Source organism: Camellia sinensis, chromosome 3 (genome assembly GCF_055761805.1).
Source record: "Camellia sinensis isolate YWXY chromosome 3, ASM5576180v1, whole genome shotgun sequence".
Lineage (NCBI taxonomy): Eukaryota > Viridiplantae > Streptophyta > Magnoliopsida > Ericales > Theaceae > Camellia > Camellia sinensis.
Genome location: NC_138963.1, coordinates 170,534,385 through 170,556,628, shown reverse-complemented (window position 1 = coordinate 170,556,628; position 22,244 = coordinate 170,534,385). Strand labels below are relative to the sequence as shown.

The 22,244-nt window shown below is 35.1% G+C and overlaps 2 protein-coding genes across 8 annotated transcripts; one reads left to right on the top strand and one right to left on the bottom strand.

The window, feature by feature from the left end:
* Positions 1-756: 756 nt before the first annotated feature.
* LOC114305937 (uncharacterized) lies at positions 757-10,682 on the top strand. 7 transcript variants are annotated; one of them, XM_082921389.1, is made up of 12 exons: positions 757-917; positions 3,800-3,915; positions 4,028-4,963; positions 5,045-5,110; positions 5,183-5,832; positions 7,169-7,561; positions 7,651-7,725; positions 7,825-8,547; positions 8,710-8,859; positions 8,966-9,374; positions 9,515-10,022; positions 10,135-10,682. In XM_082921389.1, exons 6-10 carry the CDS (start codon positions 7,252-7,254, stop codon positions 9,241-9,243), a joined length of 1,536 nt encoding a protein of 511 aa, XP_082777515.1. In that variant the 5' UTR covers positions 757-917; positions 3,800-3,915; positions 4,028-4,963; positions 5,045-5,110; positions 5,183-5,832; positions 7,169-7,251; the 3' UTR covers positions 9,244-9,374; positions 9,515-10,022; positions 10,135-10,682. The 7 variants fall into 7 exon arrangements, with proteins under 7 accessions (XP_082777515.1, XP_028106888.2, XP_082777514.1 ...); XM_028251087.2 differs by lacking the exon at positions 757-917 and adding an exon at positions 1,999-3,651 and having other exon boundaries at positions 5,183-7,022; XM_082921388.1 differs by lacking the exon at positions 757-917 and adding an exon at positions 3,516-3,651.
* A 1,016-nt stretch (positions 10,683-11,698) lies between these two features.
* On the bottom strand, positions 11,699-19,502 carry LOC114305939 (cellulose synthase A catalytic subunit 2 [UDP-forming]). The gene is made up of 13 exons (XM_028251092.2): positions 18,826-19,502; positions 18,055-18,250; positions 17,735-17,970; positions 17,550-17,646; positions 17,249-17,438; positions 15,449-16,061; positions 15,148-15,285; positions 14,928-15,053; positions 14,622-14,834; positions 14,188-14,461; positions 13,760-13,956; positions 13,308-13,658; positions 11,699-12,792 (listed from the first exon to the last, which is right to left on the bottom strand). The coding sequence occupies exons 1-13, from the start codon at positions 18,904-18,906 to the stop codon at positions 12,211-12,213; spliced, it is 3,294 nt and encodes a 1,097-aa protein (XP_028106893.1). The 5' UTR covers positions 18,907-19,502; the 3' UTR covers positions 11,699-12,210.
* Positions 19,503-22,244: the final 2,742 nt, after the last annotated feature.

The window sequence follows — 22,244 nt, the reverse complement described above, 5'->3', positions numbered from 1 at the left end:
CATAGCTATCGATATCCGATCAACGTGATTTTTCATAGGCATATAGTACTCGACGAGTTCTACACATTGAATGGTTCAAATTTTCAAAACGAGACCCATAGTGGGCCCCCACGGGCCCAACAGCACGGTCCAGTCCAATGGCAGACTGGACCAAAGCCAGACCCTTTTAAAAATATCAATTGTCATAATTGTATATTTTGTATTGTTAATAAATTTAAACGAAGGGCAAAATAAAAAATTCATATTATTTTAGTTTTTAATTTTTTGAAAATAGACTGATATTTTGAGATAATGAAAAATAAAATAAAGGAATAATATTTTGAGACGAAAGGAATAGTAGTTTTTTTTTTAATTTTTATTTATGATGGAGATAAATACGGGATTAATATTTTGAGAGGGAATAAGTTATTTTTTATTTTCTATGATTGAGATGAATACTTTGAAAAAGTGCTTTTTTAATTAAAATTTTAAAATAAATTAGGGAGAATTGTTGGAAAGACTTGAAGAGAATTACTTAAATAATTTATTAAATTTTTTTATCAAATTTATCGTATAAGTGTGAGTACACACATAAATTTGTAAGAATTGTATTCCTATGTGAAGCACTTGACAAAAAAAAAAAAAAAATTATTTAAGATCATAGTATTTTCCTTACCGTTTTCCTGCTCTTTGTTTCCGTCTAAAAAATGTCAAGTCAGTTGACAGATTTGCGCATTGGATCTCTCTTCCTTGATAAGGGGACTCTCTCTCTCTCTCTCTCTCTCTCTCTCGCTCTCACCATATGCATTCATGGCTGCTTTATTCCATTCACCTTCTTCTGTTTTTTTTTTTTTTTTGCTTTTTTTCGCCTTGTTTTTTTCCCCCTTGGACGTTGCAAGTAATGGGTTGCAATGCAAGAGTTTCAATCTCCCTTGGCTGTGCGGTTTCTCCTGTTTATTATATATAGTTTATTTCAGTTTCATACCTTCAACTTTTCTTACAACTTTTAGGTTTGGAAGCTGCTCTGTTTTATGCCTAAATGATTGAATCCCTATATTTTTCATTTTGTTGATCACTTATGTATTGCTCACAAGATGTTTGATGAAATAATTCAGGGTTATACTTGTTTACAGAGATGAATTTGTTATATTAATGTTGTGTTTGGTTGGGGGATTTGATGGGGGATTTGGAAAGAGAAATGGAAAATGTAAGTGAAATGAGACTAAAATATGCCTAAATTTCACATAGTTTCACACACCTTTTTCCTTTCCCTTTCCAAATTCCTCCCCAAATCCTCCAACCAAACACAGCATAAGTGTCCCCCCTGAACATGTCATTCCCAGTGCTGTTGAAAAACTTATTGTGTATACCAGTAGTATGCAAGAGTAGAACACCATCCCAAACCTTAGTAAGCAAAAGACAGTAAAAAGTAATAAGTGCTGAAAAATTCAGGATTGCAAAAATAGTGAATATCTTCAGTCCAATATAACTTATAAGTTGAAAACAATGTTCTCTATCTAAATTGGAGAAGAAAGTCAATGGCTAGAGATATAAACAATGTTCTCCATCTACATTTTATGCATGGTTGGGTTGGTTTAGAACCCAAGTGTAATCAATAGCTACAGATGTTGTATTAAAAAGAATATCATGTTGGAATATAATGAATAACTTCAGTTCTCTTTATTCTATTTTCATATCTATTTATTATTGCATGAGTTAGGGATAAAATGATGTTCTTTCTTGTGGTCTTAAATACTAATGCAGTGTTTGGTTCATTAGAATGCAATGGAACGGTTTTCTTTAGCCTCCTTATAGAATGACTACTTTGTTTTGCAGCAGTAGCATTGGCTGGTGTGTTTTGTTTGATATTTAGAATATTATTTTTTTTATATGGCAGAGCATTGATAGTCTACTTGTTCTGTATTTTGTTTTTTTGTTTTTTGTGAGGCTTAGACTTTGATGTTTATTTACATGCTGTGTTTGGTTGGGGGATTTGAGAAGAGATTTGAAAAAAGAAATGAAAAAGGAAGGTGAAATATGAATAAATTATACTAGTTTTACACACATTTTTCCTTTCTCTTCCCAAATCCCTTCCCAAATCTCCCAACCAAACACAGGCTTAGAGTCTTAAACTCTAGTGTTCTGGAAGTTTGCATAACACTTGCAGGTGTTTACTACTTGTAGATATACACATTTATTTTTATGTTTTTGAGGTGCTCTTTAATATTTGATGTAAATAGATTGATATTGAAATCTAAGGTAATGGATTTTTGTCGTCCAACAAAATAGGAGTATCTTTCTTCATTTGGTTGTGTATAACTTTGTTTTGTAAGTCTTTTCCAACCTGTGTGACTAACATATGTGCTTTTTTTGTTGTCTCTTTTCTATCTCATTTTCTTTTGAATCCTCTTGGAATATGAGGACAACAGAATGATGGTGTAGTACTTTTGTTGTCCCATTGTTCTTACCTTGAAGCTCATGTTTTAAAAATATAGGTAGTAAAACTAGATGAGGAAATTGTGAAGAATATGGAAGCTGTAATGTGCGTGGTGCCAAATCAATCAACAACTAAGATATATCATAAATGCTGAACATTAAGCACGCTTTTTTTTGAATTATATTTTGAAAAATGTAGGCCAAAAGAATGGCCGAAGTGCACAGATGTTGTCATTGCCCCACACAGTGAATAGCTAATGAATAACTACTAGCTCAATCGATTTTGGTTTATAACTTGGCTTGAAAATCACTGCTCTTATATTTTCTGCTTTATTCTATCTGATCTGACTTTATATCAGTGTTCTTTTTTCGTTTCATTTTATTTCAGTATCGATATTAGGACAGCTATTGGACGACTGTCACATTATTTTACTTTGGCCATTTTTTAAGGCAACAATTTCAACTTTAAATTTTCTTCTTGAAGTGTGTTTTCATTTACATGATTGGTTTAGCCACATTGGGGCATAATAATATGAATGCAATAATGATTTTTTGTTAACAACTGATTTGGATAAGTTGAATTAAAGAACGGGTTTACTTAACTTTGGTTTGAATATACACTATATATATGTCTTCCACGTCTTAAGTTTCACAAATCGTGAGTGGCATGGATGATTTTTTTGTAGAGCAATTTTATATGAGAGTGCATTTAGGCACGGGTGATATGCTAGTAATTACAATAAGGGTGGCATCTTAAAAAATAAAAATAAGATTATTTTTATCCCAATTTTCTATGTCTTTCTTCTCCTTCCCCTTCCCTCCATTGCTTTCGCATGACTCCTCATCAAGTTGTTTAAAAAGTGGTGCATAGTTTGCCTGAATTTCAACTCAAACGATAGCATGACTTAATTCACACCAATCGTAATCGCCCACGTGGCTCTTGTCAAAAGCTTTTATTCTCTAGAGAACTTTTTGGTACATCACTAATTAATGTTGACTACCCCATGATCTCTTCCTTCTTTGAACCTCTGTTAATAGCCCACATCTCACGCCACACATCCACTAAACAGCTCGAGTACATACCTATCTATTCTCGAGCAAGTGGTTGAGCAGCGGGAATAGTGGTTTGATTCAAATCTAAAAATCTACTTAAAGCTCAATGGTGGAAAAAAATAAAATTGGAAACCCAAACCCAATAGCACCAAACTTTCTCTAAATTTATCATATTTGTCTCAGGTATTAGATCTCTCTCAACACAGGAATTTGTTTGTGTTTTTGTTTTTTCCACTTTTTTATGCTGTCTTTGTTTTGATTTGTGTTTTGTGTTTTGTGTTTTGTGTTTTGTGTTTTGTTTTTTGTTTTTTAAAATTGTTGGGAGTTTCAGAAATGGATTTTCATAGCATGAAAAGGGAAGAACTTCAAGCGCTATGCAAGAAGCACAAAATTCCTGCAAATTTAACCAATTTGGAGATGGCTAACAAGCTTTCCTCTCTTCTTGAGGTGCACCCATTAATCACACATCTCCCCTGCTATTGCTTATCTATCTATCTATCTATTTAGCTTGTTTAGAGTTAATTGAATGAATATTTATGTAGTTCTACAATTTATTCAGGAGAAAGAAAAACCCAATAGACGAGGTCAGTCTTGCTTGAACTTGAAGAATAAGGGTGAAATAGTGAGTGAAAATGATTCCAATGGTATAACTAGGCAATTCAAGAAGGTTAGGTTAAGTCCTGAGAATGAAATGGTTGATTTTGTGGATTTGGAGGCTGAGCCTGTGGAGATGAAGAGGGTGGAGAACCCAGTTAGAAAAACTAGGTCTCGGGGCACAAAAGTCTCTGATTGAAGGTGTAATTTCACAAGTTTCGCCTATAATTGAGAAGAGAATGAGAAATTGTGAGAGATCTGATATTGTGGAAGTGAATGATTGTAGTAGAGGTGATTACCCACCTCTAGTTGTGGACTAGTCTGATAATTCAGCCCCTGACTGTGCTGCTGTGGAAGAAATTGGAGTGCCAACAAGGAGATCTTTGAGGAATCGAGAGGTACTTGGCACTCTAATTTCTGATAGAATAGATAGAACTGCTAATAATACTGGAAAGAATATGCCATGGAAGAGGAGAAGAGACCCAATTCTTGAAGAGACTCTGGTGACTGAGGGTGCTTCCTTTTTTGAAGAACCTCCCACATGGTCTAAACATAATGCCGAAACTACAGATTTTGAAGAAGTCAAAGCTCTCAAAATGGCGAATTCAGTGGAGATTCTAGCTACCAAGTCTGTGAAGTTTCAAAATGATAACGTAGAGAAAGAAACTTTGTTTTCTGTTAGTGGATCTGAGGTTGACAAAGAGAATCCCCTTCAAGATGATATTAGTAGGGTCAATGAGGATGATTTGGCACTACACTCCAGCAAAAGTACAGAATTTGAGTCCAATAATTTGTTTGAGCCTGAGGAAGACTTGAAAGTGTCTATGGATCCGGGTGTCCCTCAAGCCACATCAGGAGACGAATGATTGCTACTCACTGGTTGAACGAATTGATTACATGGGTAAGGTGTTTATTTGCCTTTCACTGAGTTGTTTTGTTCTCTATTTATGCAGTTTCTAACAGTGTATTTCATACTTCGCAGCTAAGCATTCTGAGAATATGGATCTAGGGAAGGAAATGGAAAGAGATGAAGACCCCACCACAACAGGCAAATACATAGACTCAAGTTGCGTTGTGGCCCATAATGGAGTTGATGATGACAAAGTTTCTGTTTTTGCAGAGCAGAACTTACTTGAGTTTGAAGATGGTGACAGCCCTGGTGAATTAAAGAACCTGGAGTTGGCTGTTGAGGACTATTTAGTTGAATCTAATGAATGCAGTAGTTCAATGAAAACCTCTGAAAATGTCTATGTGGAAGCTGGGCAAATTAGCATTGTTGATCTCTCTGAGATGGAAAGAATCAGGCCTACTACAGATTCTGGATTGTCTGAGAGAGAAGTTGCAGACAGTGCCGGCAATCCAGCTTTAAGCAGCAGCAAGAAAGTTTCTGAAGATACTTACATAAGAAGACAGGAATCTAGCAGCAATTCTTGTTTGAAGAAGCAGTGTCATTTAATGGAGGTTTGCACGCAAAATACAGACATTGATGAGATCAGAGCTCTGATGATGGTAGAAGGCACTCCATCGTCCAATTCTGTGAAGTTGCAGAGTGATTCTGTAGAGCTAGGACAACATGTTCCTGCCAGTGAATCCTTGGTTGTTACAGAGACAGAAAACATTGTACTGGTGGTGGCTAGCAATAAGAATTTGTTCCAGGATGATATACACAAAGGTGATGATCATGATTTGGTTTCTCGATCCCAGATCCAAAGTGGAGATTTTGATCACAAAACCTTAGTCAACCTGGAGCCAGTTGAAGACCAAGATAAGGTGTTGTACAAATTGTGTAATTAAACAAGATAAATAAATTCATGATTAATCAAATTACATAATAGAATAAGAAAACATGTTGAATATTACAACCATAGAAATACACAATACGATAAAAGGTAAAGAAAGCAAACTGAAGCTTGTGTAATACCACAGTGTCCTTAAAACAGATTAGCCGCCTCACCATAGGTGCTAGAGGTATGTCGACTTCTGTCTCCCAGGATACGACGGTCAAAACCAATTAATGCAGAAGCACCTTCTGAATAGCTTTGGTGAACTTGATAATGGTTACACTCTCTCTAACAAGAACCAAAGAAGGGACTAGCAAAAGAAGAGAAGAAATTTTTCTTTGGTGTAAAAACCATCTCCAACTTTTTTATCTCAAAACAACATCTCCATTTTCCATTAAAAGTCTTTCTTAAACTCTTCTACTAAGTTGGAGGGGAAATGCCTCTATTTATACAAGTAGGGGAATCCCTAGCCATAAAGGCTATACATCAATAGGGCCATCAAATGCCATTAACCAAGGCCATCAATTCTCGCCATTAGGGCTAGAGTTACTAAGGTTGAAAACCTATGGCCACTAATATGGTCATCAACTCCATCATCAAAAGATGAGAATTACAAAGGTCTAAACCTCCTATGTGCTTAATATATACCAATAAATATGTATATAATGATGTTTGAATAAATCAACTAGATGGGTCACACAATGGATACCAATGTTGGGTTACAACCCAATCCAAACCCCCTTCTCATACACATATACAAGCTAAGCCCAACACAACATAGCTTAGCTCAAGCTTAAGATTAAGTCCAAGTCCAAGTCCAAAACCAAACCCAACACATGCATAAGTACAAGTACAAGTCTAGGCCCAGTCTAAATTAAGACTAAGTCCAAATCTAAGTCCAACTTTTATTAATATCCACTTTATGAGACAATTCTCATTCACATCTCAATGGTTTCGGCCCATCATTTTTATATTGTAATCTTCTTACTTGAGAGAATACAAAACCACTCAGATCCACCACTCAGACCCACCTCAACCAACAGTTGGGTCCCACTTTAATTTCGAATTAAAGTTGCCGAAAAATCATTATTTTCCAACATAAGGTTGGTAATGTGGTTATTACTGAACCCACCTTCGGAGCTGATGGCTTCTCACCTGTCCGACAGGAAGAGCATGTCGGTATGTGAATTATTTGCCTTTTGAGTATATAATTTACTGTACAAGATTCTCATGAATTGCTAACTTTATTGATCAATGATATGGTGTACCTTACTCAGGAAGTTTGTTAATTGCGGAATTTTTATGTTTTATTTCCTGATGCGCAGAAGATGACCTCAAAACACTGTTTGCTACACCAGACAAAAATACAAATCCTGGTGAAGAAGCAGCTTCTAGTCATGAACCTGAAATGGATGACTTAAGAATGCAGGAGGGCTCAACTATAAGCAACATGAAGAATGGAAGGGTAAATCATGGGGAGTCGCAGGAAGTTATTGGATTAACAGAAAATGACGATGAGAAAATGACATATAAAGAAAATGCATCACCAGCTGCCACTGAAGAGAAGGTTACCAAAGTGAATGGCACAACTGAGAAAGTGCTTGAACTCGTGGGAAATGAGTTTATTGCAGAATCTCATGTGGTGGATGCTAACATTGATTGTCAATGCTCTGAAGCAACAATTCCTCACACAGCCCATTTTGCTCCAGAATATCAAGGTGCACAGTGATTTTTTAAAATTTTATTTTGTAAATAAAGCTGTTCTTAACCCTCTCTATTATCTGATGAAGTTATTTACTTGTTACAGCCTCTGGCACTAGTGACAAAGAGATGTCCTCCAGTGAGCTCAGGCTCTCCATCGATAATGAAATTCAAGATGAAGGTTACTTTCACCCCTCTCTTTAGCAGAATCAGCTAACTCATCACAATTACATTTACTATTTTTTTTTTTAAAAAAATCATTTTCTTCATCAATATGCAGGAACAAAAGCCATTGCTAATGACTTTTTGAATTTACCAGTTATTCAATCTGCTATTGTAACTGAGGCGAAGGATAGTGATAAAAGCATTGAAAGAGATCTTCATGTCGAGTGCAGTAAACTTGTCACTGAGGAAGAAAATGTAGAGTTTTTGTCAGAGATTGGGTTTGGGGATCCCAACAACTGCCAGGAACTGGTTCCTCAAAGTGATGCAGGCTTGACTGAGACCCCGTGCAAAGAAAGTGAAGTTTCTGAGGAAAAAATCATGGTTGAATTTATCAAAAGCTCTTCCAAATGCATCGACAAAACCAATATGCTGAAGGAGGAAGTGAATGAAGTCGCTTTGACATCATTTGGTCAACTGGGGATCAGTAAGATTGTTTTTGATCATGGGGATGAATTTGCCATTACGAATGCTAATGGTCTAGATGCTTCAGATATGTTATCGGAAAAGGATGCAAAAGAAAATGTGATTTTAGCCGTTACAAAAGCTGATTTTAAGGACAGTGATAATGTGAACAGTGTTGTGCCAGAACACAATGAAGTGAAACACAATGATTACAATATTGACAAAGACGGAGTGGTTGCAGAACTGGAGAAAGGCACTTTTACTGATTCAGATGAGATCATATATGGAAAAGAAGATGAGGATTTATCGGACATCTCCAATAAATTTGAGGTGGATGTGCCACAAGTTAATGAAATGAAGTTGGAGCTGGATGAAGGTGCCTATCTTACTTCACATGATTTTGTCTCTTGAATCTTCTACATACCCAATATTAATTTTATGATATTTATTGGAGAATGATATTGACTTGTATTCTTTTTTTTATATGAGTTTAGCATTGTCAACAAACGAAAATTCACTTTATGAATATACAATGCAGAACAAAATAGTGAATCTCATGTACACCAAGGTGGCCTCAGCTCTGGTGCAGAAGGAAGTGAGGCAACTGAAGTTGATCAAGTCGACCTGTTTGATGATCATGGTTTGACAGTTTTGTCTCTTGTTTCTATTGACTGCAATGAAGACAGAGGTATAAACTTCTGGTTTTGGAGTTGGAACTTTATACACCACAGATGAGAAAGTTAGCTTTTACATTGTTTCATGTTTTACATTGTGTCTACTTCACTGTTTTATAGGCAATGGTCCTGCTTCTTTGGACAAGTCTTTCAGGGAGGATAAATATGTAGCGAAGGAGAAGGTTGTAGGTGGCATGATGGATAATCTTTCAATTGACACTACAGATGGCTCCGATGTTGGAGAAAATTTTTTTACTGAACAAAAATTTTCTAACACGCAACTGGTTGGCCAAGAAGATGTGCCGGAGGAAGATGCCTTTGTGAGTGGCGTTGGTGGTTTGGCATTAAACAATCCTTTACGTGGAAGTGAAACTAAGAGGATGGCCAAGGAGTTTTGATCAAGTGCATGGTTCTTTGCATTACTGTAATGTCATGGTCCAGTGTGTTGGTGAGTATGGAGAGCAACAAAACTTCAGCCAGGCTTCTACATTAAAACATGCAATAAATGATGATTGTGCTGCTTATCATGGTTGGTGCCTACTTCTTTACACATACAAGGTTTTTAACTAGTATTGGATTGTATTATTATTATTTTATTCTTTTCATCGTTCTCTTTTATTTAATTCTGTAGGCTGTATCTTCACAGCTAATGATTTTATTTTTTTCCAGGGACAATGGATTATGTAGCCTCGCAACATAGTTTTGATTTCAGCATTTCAGATATCAATCTGTTTTTAGGAGATGAAGTTCTGAAATCAACTTCAGAAATCTCAGAAACTAATTTTACATGCGAGGATAATCCTGTTGCCAGTGTGATGAAAAGAAAATGAACCAAATTTCAGTTTTGTTTCAGATGAGTCCATCTATGAAAGTGACGAAGTTTTGATGAAGGAAAAAGATGTGGCCAAGAAGTCCCGTGATTGCAGATATTCTGAGAATGAATTAGTTGAGGTTGAGAAATCTAGCATTTGTATAGATGAACCTGCTGACTCAGTTGATCTGAGACTAGACGATGATTTCAAATCTTCAGAAGAAGGTAGTATTACCAAGAGGTTACTTGGAGGTCACAGAAGTGAAGAAAGGATCGGAGCAGCAACAGAACTGCGTGAAAATGTTTTGAAATCAAATTCAATGATGGAGGATCAGTCATCTCAATTCACTGAATTAGCTGTTGGAGGTATTCAGAGCTTCACTGGGAGCTCTACTCATAGATTTTATCTGTATTTTATTATTGAACATATCGACATCTATCATCCATGAATGGTTGGTCTTGTTATTTCCTTTTACAGGCACTGCTGCTGCCGAAGTTGCCGCCGAGATGTGGAGACCAAACTCAGAATCAGTTGAAGTGAGAAACTCACTTACCAAATTGAATTCTACAACAATTAGAAGGAAGAACGAACAAAGTAGTTTGATTTAAAAAACACCCAAGAAGCAAATAACACTTGACATGAAAGAGAATGCACCACCAAGCATCAAGACAGAGCATTTGGGTAGTACAGCTGTGAGATCAACGACAAGGAGGCGTGCTCTTGGGTGCAACTCGTGAATCTTTTTTTTGAGTACCAACGAGTGAAAGAAAGAATTCCGGAGCCCTGCAATTAGTGTGCAGGCATATCTCATGCAAAAGTAATGCGACTTTTTTGGTGGTTTTGACAAATTTTTATGTTGTAATTGCAGATTACTCATAACTTGTGTATGTTTGATTCATAAACAATTTCACTGCTACGGAGAGCTTGATTTTGTGCTCAGTGCATCATTGTTATTTTGCAAAAATGTCAAGAAGATTTATGCTTGTTTGCTAACTACTAATGAAGATGAACATTTTGGAATGATAGTAACAGATGTTAAATTGCTGAGTTTAAATGTCTTCAAATTTTGAATATTACTTGAAGGTCACATCATTTTGTATGAATTTTTTGTTTGTATATCATTATAAAATATGATTTTCAAACAGAAGAATGGGCGCTAATGTCTCATAAGAAGTGAAGTTCACATGATGTGAAATCTAGGGGTGCAACTCGGGCAGGCTCAACCCGAACAACCCGTATCCAACCCGAGTTTTTTTAAGACTTGGGCAATAATATCTTGTAATCTGGACAGGCTTGGGTAGTTTTTTGATGCCCGAATTATCGGGCTTGGGCAGAGTCAGTGGCTAACCCGAGCAACCCGAACCCGAATTGTATTTAATATATTATATAAATTGTATAATATATGTATAAAATAAATTAAATAGCATTTTTTATTTGGACCATTAGATTAAAACTAAAAACAAAAGCCTTTTTTATCTATTCTTTCTTCCCTCTCTCTGTTCTTTCTTCCCTCTCTCTGAGACTCTTGTGGCTAAGATGATGTTTAAGTTTGTTGTATGGACTAATGGACTTATGTATATAATGAAATACTGTTTGTTGAATGGAAAATTTCAGAAGCTGTTTGTTGTTTGATAAAATTCAGACAATTTGGGCTAACCCAAGTTCGAATTATGAAATTTGGTCCAGGCTTGGGGAGCCATACTCGAGTTGATGGTCGGGCTTGGGCACTGCCAAACACAATTCGGACTGGGCTTGGGCTAACCTCTAACCCGACCGGGTTGCATCCCTAGTGAAATCCACCATTTGTAACATATTTGCGTTTGGTCTTCTATATTACTAACATTGCTGTAGCTCAAAAGTAAGGCATACACTAAAAAGAGTTGAGCTCAATGCTCCACAATCATCAGACAACCCAGTCAACATGCAGAAAATTGAAGGTTTAACAAATTTAAGAAGATTTGGATACTCTCCCAATAAACAAAAAGGCATTTATTAACTTTAATTTTGATAATGCATGCCTCAAAACACTTGACAAAATCCATACCATAAAAACTGCATATCCATTTTAACCAATTAAACTTGAGCACTACAAAAACAGTCCCAGTTTTCAGGGGGAAATAACATATTAATGCAGAGTGAGTATATGAAAATGAGTTAACAGAAACCTGAAAACATAACCTTATTGAGAAGGGAATATATAATAAATTACAAAGAAAGCTAACTTTACGTTCCCTTGGGATTGCAGAGAGACCCTCTGAATTCCATACCTTCCAACCCACCACAAAACCCAAATGTAACAAAAGAATGAATGAAAAAACACTTTCACAGAACAAACATTAATTGTGTTCCGCAAATTACAAATGACCCTTTCTTTGTTTCTTATCTACACAACCCCATCTCACCAATTTCCTTCCCAACTCACTCATCTCTATACTATCCTCATCAATAATCAAACCGTGTCTTGATGTCCTCATCTTCACCCTCTTCTGCAATTCCCAAAACAACCTTTCTACATATAATTCAAACCATCTAAAACTTCTATTTTGTGCATCTTTAGTTACAATCCAACCCACAAACTTCCAATACAATACCTCCTTTTGCCAGAAACGGGTTGATCCGGACCCATAAAAGCGTTAAGATAGAAGCCAAGAGAATAGACCACACCACAATAATGGTGGGAAGCCCGTTCTGTTTCCCCATCAAACCTTTCAAGAAAGGGTAAAGATGGACAATCACCCATAGAGCAAAGAACAGTTTGCCGAACAGTGGGCCCCACGTTTCATACCCATTGTTGATCGCATCCGAAACACCGACAATGACTCCAATTATGTTTATAATCAACAAAGTCATGGGAGGTATCAACAAAGATGTCCACTTGAAGAGGTAAAGCTCAGAATACTCCCCATCGTCTCCTCCTTTTGATGTGACGGTGAAGTTTGTATTGACACCAGCCAAAACTTTCAGAAGACCTTGGAAGAGAGCGAAAAGGTGCGATGATGCGCCGCCAATCACCCAGAACTGCTCGTTTCTCCACCAGTCATCTATGGTAACGCCTCCCCACTGCATCTCTAAGATACCGGTTGCAGCAATTGATATGAAGAGCGCCATGAATACGATACTGGCATAATTGCTAATCTGTAAATAATACCAAAAGCTTGTTAGACAAAAGCCTTGTAAGGTAAAATCAGCTTTGGGATGGGTTTTGATTTTGGAATTCTGGGAGTATAGGTTGTGTTTGGATCATAGATTTAGAAACAAGAAGGAAAAAGAGAGGTTAAGTGAATGAAATATAAGCGAATTTTTTTCTCTATTTCTCTCGTCTTTACCTTTCCCATTCCAAATCCCTACTCAAATACATGATCCAATCGCAACCTTAAGAAGTACCATAGCTGCTAATGATTTATTATATAATCATTAGAGGAAGCAGACAATGTTTTCATCAAGGCATATTCCAAAATTTTGAATTCAATATCATCTGCATTCTTCGTCTAATGAGAGAATATAGTAGAATAAAATTGATGGCTTGATTTGAATGAATTTCACTGATTAGATCAGCTAGTTATGTTTCTCAAAAAACACAACCCTGCTTTCCAGTAATCATGCTCCAAAAAGAAATAAAAATTTTGAAATTTAGATGACGTGGAGCTCACCTCAGGGACAATGAACTTCCCAGTAAGGAGACAGACAGCAGGTAACGTACAATAAGCGATCAAGGGAATGGATGTCAACGGATAAACAACTGAGTTGATATATGAAAAGCGCTCCAACGGTTTCAAACCACACCCATAGCCATACCAGATCGGACAGTGCCTACTCAAGAGAATCTCAACAGATCCCAGGGCCCATCGAAGGACCTGGTGCAGACGATCTGAAAGGTTAATGGGAGCTGATCCCTTAAATGCAGGTCTTTTGGGCATACAGTACACTGATCTCCAGCCATGGCAATGCATCTTGAAGCCAGTTAAAATGTCCTCAGTAACCGAGCCATAAATCCATCCAACCTAGTACATATAAATAGAATCCATAGATTAAAAGTAATAATAATATTGTCCTCCAAAGAAAGGTTAAAGAATTCTTGAATTTTGAAGCAGTTGATGTATACCTCTTTTCCCCACTCGGTTTTGTCCTCGTAACCACAGCTAATGACATGAATTGCTTCTTTCAAAAGTGACGCAGAAGTTGCACCAGGTGGAACTCCACCTTCCTCTAGCAGCGTTGAAGCGATGAAAACTGGCGACTGTCCAAACTTCTTCTCAAATTTTATTTGGGGCATGAGAGCTGATTTTTCATTATCTATTCCTGCAACCAAGAAACAAAAGACGGTAATGTATGGGTATAGAGAAGTGGGAATAAGTCTTTAGCGCAAAAACAAGTAAATACCATGATTGAATCAAGAAATATTCAAAAAAAAGGGATTGCCTTTCAGGAGAAAGAAAAGCATGTTCTCACAAAGAATTACTTTGCACTACTTGGAAACTACAACAAAAATTGAAAATTTTTTAATACCCCTTGTAGAAACCCATTGCTTACCTTCGATTCCTTCCTCGATATTTTCAAGTGCATGTATTTGTGTTGAAGCCTCCCTGCTCTTTGTCTTCTTCTTGTTATCCTTCGATTTCCCTTTCTTATTTTTCTTTCTAGATCCACAACAGCAGCAACACCATTTAGGCAAACAATTGCACGTCTTCCCTGGAGGTTTCTTTTTGGTGGGAGCATCATAGCCATAGAGTGCGTGCCTCCTGAAGACACAACCAGTTCCAACATAAATTGGCCCTTGGATCCCATCCAGTCCTTTCATATTGATCTGTTTCAAATCGATAAAAAAAAGTATTAGCTTTTCCAAATGGTAGTGTAACATATACATCTACACATCCATATGTATGTGCAATTGTACATATGCACGCTCACATATGTATATATATATATATAAAACATCAAGACTACCAAGAAAGTGCATTACATACATCAAAGAACACAACATTGCGATTCGAGTATCTATCGTGACGATCAATCCCATCAAACCTTTGAGGAAACTGCACATAGCATATTTTCTTCCCAGAGGTGGGGTCCATCATGAAACACATAGATTCACGGAGAGCTTTACTGTTGTTTATATAATGATCACAATCCACATTCAGTAGGTAAGGAGCATTTGAGATGACTGCCGAGACTCGCACCTAGAAAAATTTGTCAAAGTAATAAAAAAAAATCAGAAAACTGGAATTAATTCCAAACGAGAGAGAGAGAGAGAGAGAGAGAGAGAGTTTTACCAGAGCATTCATTGCGCCAGCTTTTTTGTGGTGTTCAAATCCTGGCCTTTTCTCACGAGAAACATAAATGAGACGTGGTAACTCGTTTCCTTCAATGTCACGGACACCATTTTGACCCAGGAACACCTGTTGACAAATGAATATCGAATTTACTCAAAACCTCATTATTTATCATAATACAGGCCAAATAGTTTGCAAAAATACAAAAAACACATCATACCTGAATCATTCCGGGATGATCCCTGACATTATTCCCTGGCCATGGTGTCCCATCCTGCATTGTCCAACCCTCCTCGGGAACTTTCTGAGCCATAGCAACCAACCCATTTATCCGAACTTTAAACTCTTCATAGTCCCTCTGTACCAACAAAGTGAAAGCAATCATTAACTAATCCTTACATCTGAAAATTAAACTCCAAAAAACATTTATTGCCCCACAGGATTTATCATCAAGCTTCATAAGTCGTAACTAATTCAAGATGATGAAACTTAGTGAGATCAAACAAGATAGAGTTGTAAACCTTCATTGCACGACGTTCCCTGACAAATGTAGGATGCACTTTGTCTTTTAGATAATCAACTTTCTGAGCAAAATACCACTCTGGGGCACGAGGCTCAATATTGAACTTCTTACAGAATGGTACCCACTTCCTCGCGAATTCAGATGTCTCAGAGAGGGCTTCAAATGTAAGCATTGCAGCACCATCGTCTGAGACATAGCAAGCAACCTTGTCGATCGGATAATCCACAGCAAGGATAGACAGAACTGTGTTTGCAGTGATAAGCGGAGGTTCCTTCAACGGATCAACCGTACTCACAAATATGTCTATAGGAGCTAACTCAGATGGCTTCCCTTCTTTCTCATACCTCAGTGATAGTCTATCGAGGTATGTTTCTCGCTCAATTGGGAACCATTTTGGGAACTGATCAAATATCCATGATACAGCGAACCATATTTCACAAATAATCGAGGTAAGCCATAGTCCATACGCATCATGGACTGGGTGGCGAATCCTATAGTCAAAAAATAATCCAAGAATTGCAAGTCGGAGTAAAATGATCATTCTGTATGGGTTTATCTTGCTTGATGATATTGGTAACTTCCTCGAAAGTGGCTGCCTTCCTTCATCCATCCTAATGAAAAGAGAAGACATAATAAGTAATACATTTCCAAAATCATATATGATTGTGCCTTCATAGACAATCTAGTTCACATTTCAGCTTGCAAATCCATGTGAAATGTCCAGTTAGAATTAATAGTCAACAAGAATTTTCCAAAAAAGTAAACTGCTGATAATTGTGGATGATGTTTAAAATCAACTCATTTGCTTCTTCTTCTTCTTCTTCTTATTTTTTTTTTTTACATAGTAAGAAAACTGGGTTCATTATGCTTGTGATTATATTGAGGCGAGCTAAATTAGTGTTGCTTCTCTTTTTTCTTCTGATATTTATAACATAGTAGAAATTCATGGAGTGTAACTGCCACAATTACCATTAAATTGTACATATTTTGTTCAAGTGCTGAGCCTATACTTACCCCACTAATGGTTATATTAGAGTCACAAAAGAATACTGGTTAATAATTCTTACATTTAAACCTTGAATTACTAAACTAGGCACTTCTTTCTCAATATTTATTTTAATGATCAGTATGACACATTCATGATATAAACTTATTTCCAAGTTGCTTCTACAACAATAATATTTAGAAAAGGTGGTTAAGCTACAAATAAAAAATGTAAAATAACAAGTTGACATGACTGATGATTGTTTTTATATGTCATCAAACCTCACTGCCAAAAGACATTCACTTGTCTGTAAAGCTCTTCCATCAAACAGTGACCCAAAGGTTAGATGAATGAGGAACTAATCTAATGTTACTCGTGACGAATCTAATAATTGACTAATTACAATAAACTTTGAGAAGTAATTTGTTTGCAAAATAACTATTCCAATTGCAATTTTTTTGCATAACTACCGATTCTTTTAGAATAACCACAGGTTCGGAGGCCAGTTGCTCTCCAAACGTAGCTGTCATCCAACACCTAGCTAAAGATTAATTAAAGAAATACATAATTAGTTGTAATCAAAAGACCAACAGCTAATCAATAAACCAATTATTTTATTCATAAAAGTTTTACTTATTTATTTATTTATTTATTCATAAAAAGAGACTTCATAAACTAACAATTAAATATCCATTCTTTTTTATCTTGATAATTTAGTTCCTTAAAATCTACCAAAGTTGAGCTCACAAAAACTAGTCAAAACACTGCCAGGATAATATGTTGAAAAAATAAATGGAAACAGTGTGGACCTACTTGGGTAAATCAGGATCATCCAGCTCATCTCCATCATTGCTCCCACCACCACCACCACCTCCTTCATGCTTAACCACTTGAAGTTTATCATTTTGCCTTCTCTTCCAGTCCTCCATTCTGTCCTTCCATGCAACTGTACCATACCCATACACTGCTAAATCTTTCTTAGGATCCATTGATCTGGGTGGGTCTGTAAGATCAACACCAACAAGTACACTCAGCCAAACAAATTTTGAATTTTTTTTCTTATTCCCCCTAAAAAAAGAGAACAATTTACATCGAATTGAACCAGTAAACTTACAAGAGGAATCAGGAAATGACACAGGGTGGACTCGCTTTCCTCGACCCATCAATGGGGGAATGATAAGAGCATGTTTATCAGAGGAAATCACATCATCCTTCATCAAGAAAATACACAACATTACTATTCAAAACATTCAAATTCCACACCAAGATCAGAATTAAGAGAATTCCAAATCAATTCACCTCTTGGCCGTAAGTCAGGAGAGGGATTTCTGGATTAAGGGTAGAGGACTCCATCTCCGACGGAGTCGAGAACCCAGAAACATGGGATTGGCGACCACGGCCAGTATTAAGGCGAGCAGCGAGCACTGCCTCTGCAATTTGTTGCGGGTCTCTCAGATCATTGGCCCCGAAATCGAATTCGTTATCCAAATCATCAAATTCTTCTTCCTCTTCATCTCCTTCCACTCTAGGACTCCCTGTTAAACATATAGAATGTTAAATAATTCAGGAGTTTTTCGAAACAAACTAAAGTCAACTGCAAAATAGAAAGAGCAAATTACCTTTGATGCGTTTGTATCTGGTTTTGCATTGAGCGCAAGCTTGATTTCCCTCTCTTCTTTCGTACTCGTAGCAAGGTCTGCAAACAGGGAATGCACATTCGTTGCAGGCAACAAATGGCTCTCCATCCACTGTAATTTCAATCTCATCTCCACAAATTTGGCAAATCTGCCCACTTAATTCCTTCACAGATGTTACCTGTCATACATAGGAACAATCAACATTGTAAATCTGCATCAGATCACATATTTCAAGCTTTCAACAAACCCAATTGAGTTCTGAATTAGCCCGTAAGGAAGAACAAGAAATATGCCAACAATGGAAGTCTTTAACTTGGCTCTGAAACCTAAAAGTACTATGAAGAGTGGAAAAAGAAAATTTGAAACAAGAGCAGAAATGGGATTTGTTGAATCTGCTAAAGAGCTGAAGAAACAAGCAAGAATGGTTGAAAAATCAGAAAATCCCCAAAATGAGAGAAAATCTAGGGCTGATGTCCTAGACTTGGGATAGCATAAAAAAAAAACCAAGAAAATTAAAGATTTGAACTTTTTTATTTCAAGAACAGAACCCCAAATCACATAAACTGAAAATGAGCAAATGGATCAACCCTAAAACTGTAAATGGTGTCTAAAAAACATCTCAGAGAAACTGAGAAGAAAACAAAAGGAAAACATTTCGACGCCATTGACTTCACTAATCTCACAAAGAACCCACAAAAAGTAGTTGAAACCCAGTTCAGAGCTAATGTAGAAGAGCAAATTGAGAGCACTTACTCGTCCAATCTCATCCGCATTGATGAGAACAAACTCGTTCCTGTTGTGTGAACCCGCAATAAGTCTTCCTTTGGTATCCATACCCAAATCCCCAAACCCTTCCAATCGAGAGAGAGAGAGACCTCACAAACACAAATCACTCAAAACCCATCAAGAAAAAACAAAGCTTTTTTTTTTTTTCCTCTCTTTATTTAGCCCACTACTCTCTTATTAAACACCCATCACAAGAAACACCAAACCCAAATTAAAGAATGAATGAAAATGACATAAAAACAGCAAATATACGTATATCTATGTGGTTATTATGACTTAAATATAATACACAATAAATTTTTTTTTAATAAAAAAGAGCTGTCTTCGCTAGCTAGCCAATTTGATTTGATTCCTTTCTTGAGAGAACAACCCAGTTTGAGGAGAAGGTTAAAGACTCCTCTGTGAAACTGGGTTGGCTTGGATCGATGGGTTAAAAAGAAGCTATTTAGAGAATCAGTGCCCACACTGCCAACCCACGGGAGTAGTATAGTAGTTTTAGAGAGAGAGAGAGAGAGAGAGAGAGATGTAGAGAGAGAAGCACAAGGGAGAGTATTGAGGGGGCGTTGAAACTTCAACGCGTAATGAAGAAGGGACAGAGATCGGTTGATGGATCTATGGACTTGGGTTTTTCGGAGTGGGACCCTGATATGGGAAGGCTGGTGGGTGGGTTGTGGTGGTCTGGTTTGGGCCCCACCGGAACTACGGTGGTGCTGAGAAGGAGAGATGAAGGGTAGCTTCGTAAATAACCCAATTTGGTTGGCCCCCCGGGCATTCCCCTCCTCTCCAGCAGTCCTTCCATCCGGCACTATCCAGCAGTTTCAACAAGATTGCGACACGTTGCGGAGGAGTGATCCGAAGGGTTTGAAGCTGCCACGTTGTGAAGGAAGAAATGAATTAAGAAATTAAATTTTAATATTACGATTTTAATTTTTTAAATTTTAAAATATTTTATAAAAATACATTCAAACTCTATTTTTTTAAAATTTTTTTAAATATTTTAATTTTTTTATTATGTATTTGATTACGATTTGAATATAGAGTTGTGAAAGTAGTATGGAGTTTCGAGTTATGTGTTTAGTTATGAGTTTTAAAAATAATTTCTTAATTGAGTTTTGTTTTATGTGTTTGGTTACGATTTGAGTGTAGAGTTATTTTTAAATCTAAAATATTAAAATTTTAAATTTTTTGAATATTTAAATTATTTAAATTTTTACAATTTAAATTTTTTGAATATTTATTTTAATTTTTTACTTATTAAATTTTTTAGATTATTTAAATTATTTAATATTTATGATTTAAATTTTTTGAATATTTATTTTGAAAAAAAAATTATTTCCTTTGTAGTATTTTCAATTAAAAAATTGATTAATGTTATTTTCTGTTAATAATAAATTAATTTTTTTGGAAAAATGGAATGGAACGATGTCGTTTTTTTGGAAAAATGGACCTGTTTTGCTTAACGCAGTACTGTTAAAAATTAATTTTTTATTTTATTTTTAGTGAATATTTTAAAAAATTTATTATTTTGTTTTATTTTTTTACTTTTTTAGATGCATCTTATTTAGATATATCTAAAAAATAAAATATTTGTGAAAAAATACTTTTAAAAATTAATAAATACATAAAAATACAAAAAATATATTGAAACTTTATGGCTCCGTTTGGCAAGACTTTTTAACTATGATTTGAGAATATGGGTTGTATTTTGAGTTTGTGTGTTTTGAAATTATAATTTGAGTGTAGAAAATTTGTTTGGTTATGATTTTTGAATAGAGGGTTGAATTGAGTGTGTAATTGAGTTTTGAAAGCTTGATTTGACATATGAAGTAAGAAAATTTATTTGGTTATGAGTTTTAGAAAAAGTTTTCAAAACTTAATTCAAATTGTTATAACTCATAACAAAACATACTACTTTCACATTATTGAAAATTCTGATCAACACTCATAACCAAACTCTTTTTAAAATTCAATTAAAAAAAATTATTATTAACAGAAAATAACATTAATCAATTTTTTAATTGAAAATACTACAAAGGAAATAATTTTTTTTTCAAAATAAATATTCAAAAAATTTAAATCATAAATATTAAATAATTTAAATAATCTAAAAAATTTAATAAGTAAAAAATTAAAATAAATATTCAAAAAACTTAAATCATAAAAATTTAAATAATTTAAATATTCAAAAAATTTAAATAATTTAAAATTTTAATATTTTAGATTTAAAAACAATTCTACACTCAAATCATAATCAAACACATAAAACAAAACTCAATTAAGAAATTATTTTTAAAACTCATAACCAAACACATAACTCGAAACTCCATACTACTTTCACAACTCTATACTCAAATCGTAACCAAATACATAATAAAAAAATTAAAATATTTAAAAATATTTAAAAAAAATAGAGTTTGAATGTATTTTTATAAAATATTTTAAAATTTAAAAAATTAAAATCGTAATATTAAAATTTAATTTCTTAATTCATTTCTTCCTTCACAACGTGGCAGCTTCGAACCCTTCGAATCACTCCTCCGCAACGTGTCGCAATCTTATTGCGAAAATTTTACTCACACAGATTTATCTCTTCACACACTTCGTTTGAAATATTTTTTTTTCAATTTTATTTATAAAGACAAAAGATAAAAATTAAATAAATTTAATTAACTCTTTAAATTCATTACATTACATTTCAATTCATATTTCTTTTATTCATTTCTCATTTCTTCTTTTATATTATATATTTACTTTTAAAAAGTAATAATCATAGTGTTTTAATCATAAAAAAAAAAATAATGGACAAAGAAATTGAGGTGAAGAATCAGCAAAAAAGTAAAATTGTGAGTTTTTTAATTTATTTTTTACGTTTTCGTTTCTTTTTTTAATAGAGCTGTTCAACTTTTGATCGGAGTACCGGAACCAAACAAAATTAAATAGTCTGAAATCACACTGTTGAACAAAAATGCATAGCCGGTAACCCACTTTCGAACAAAAAATACTTATTTGGAAACTTACTGTTGAACAAAAAGTACATATCTGGTAACTCATTGCCAAACATTTTCAGTTTCATGACATTTTTATTTTTTGTTTTAAAAGATTATGCTCCTACTCATTGTAATAAGGCTAGTAGTACATTGTTAATGGACTATACAGATGAGATTTGTCAGATTTATTTGCTTCCTAGTCACTAGTACCTCCGATAGCAAATAATTGGATGCCCTTTCATTACTTGTGTACTAATGGATGGAAGAAAGTATATACTATCCTTATTGATCAATTTCGTAAGCTTGTCAGCCTTGATATAGTAACTACCAAAACTATCAATATAGATGGATTGTGATAATGTTTTTATAGATGTTTGTATTGACAGATTTTATGAATAT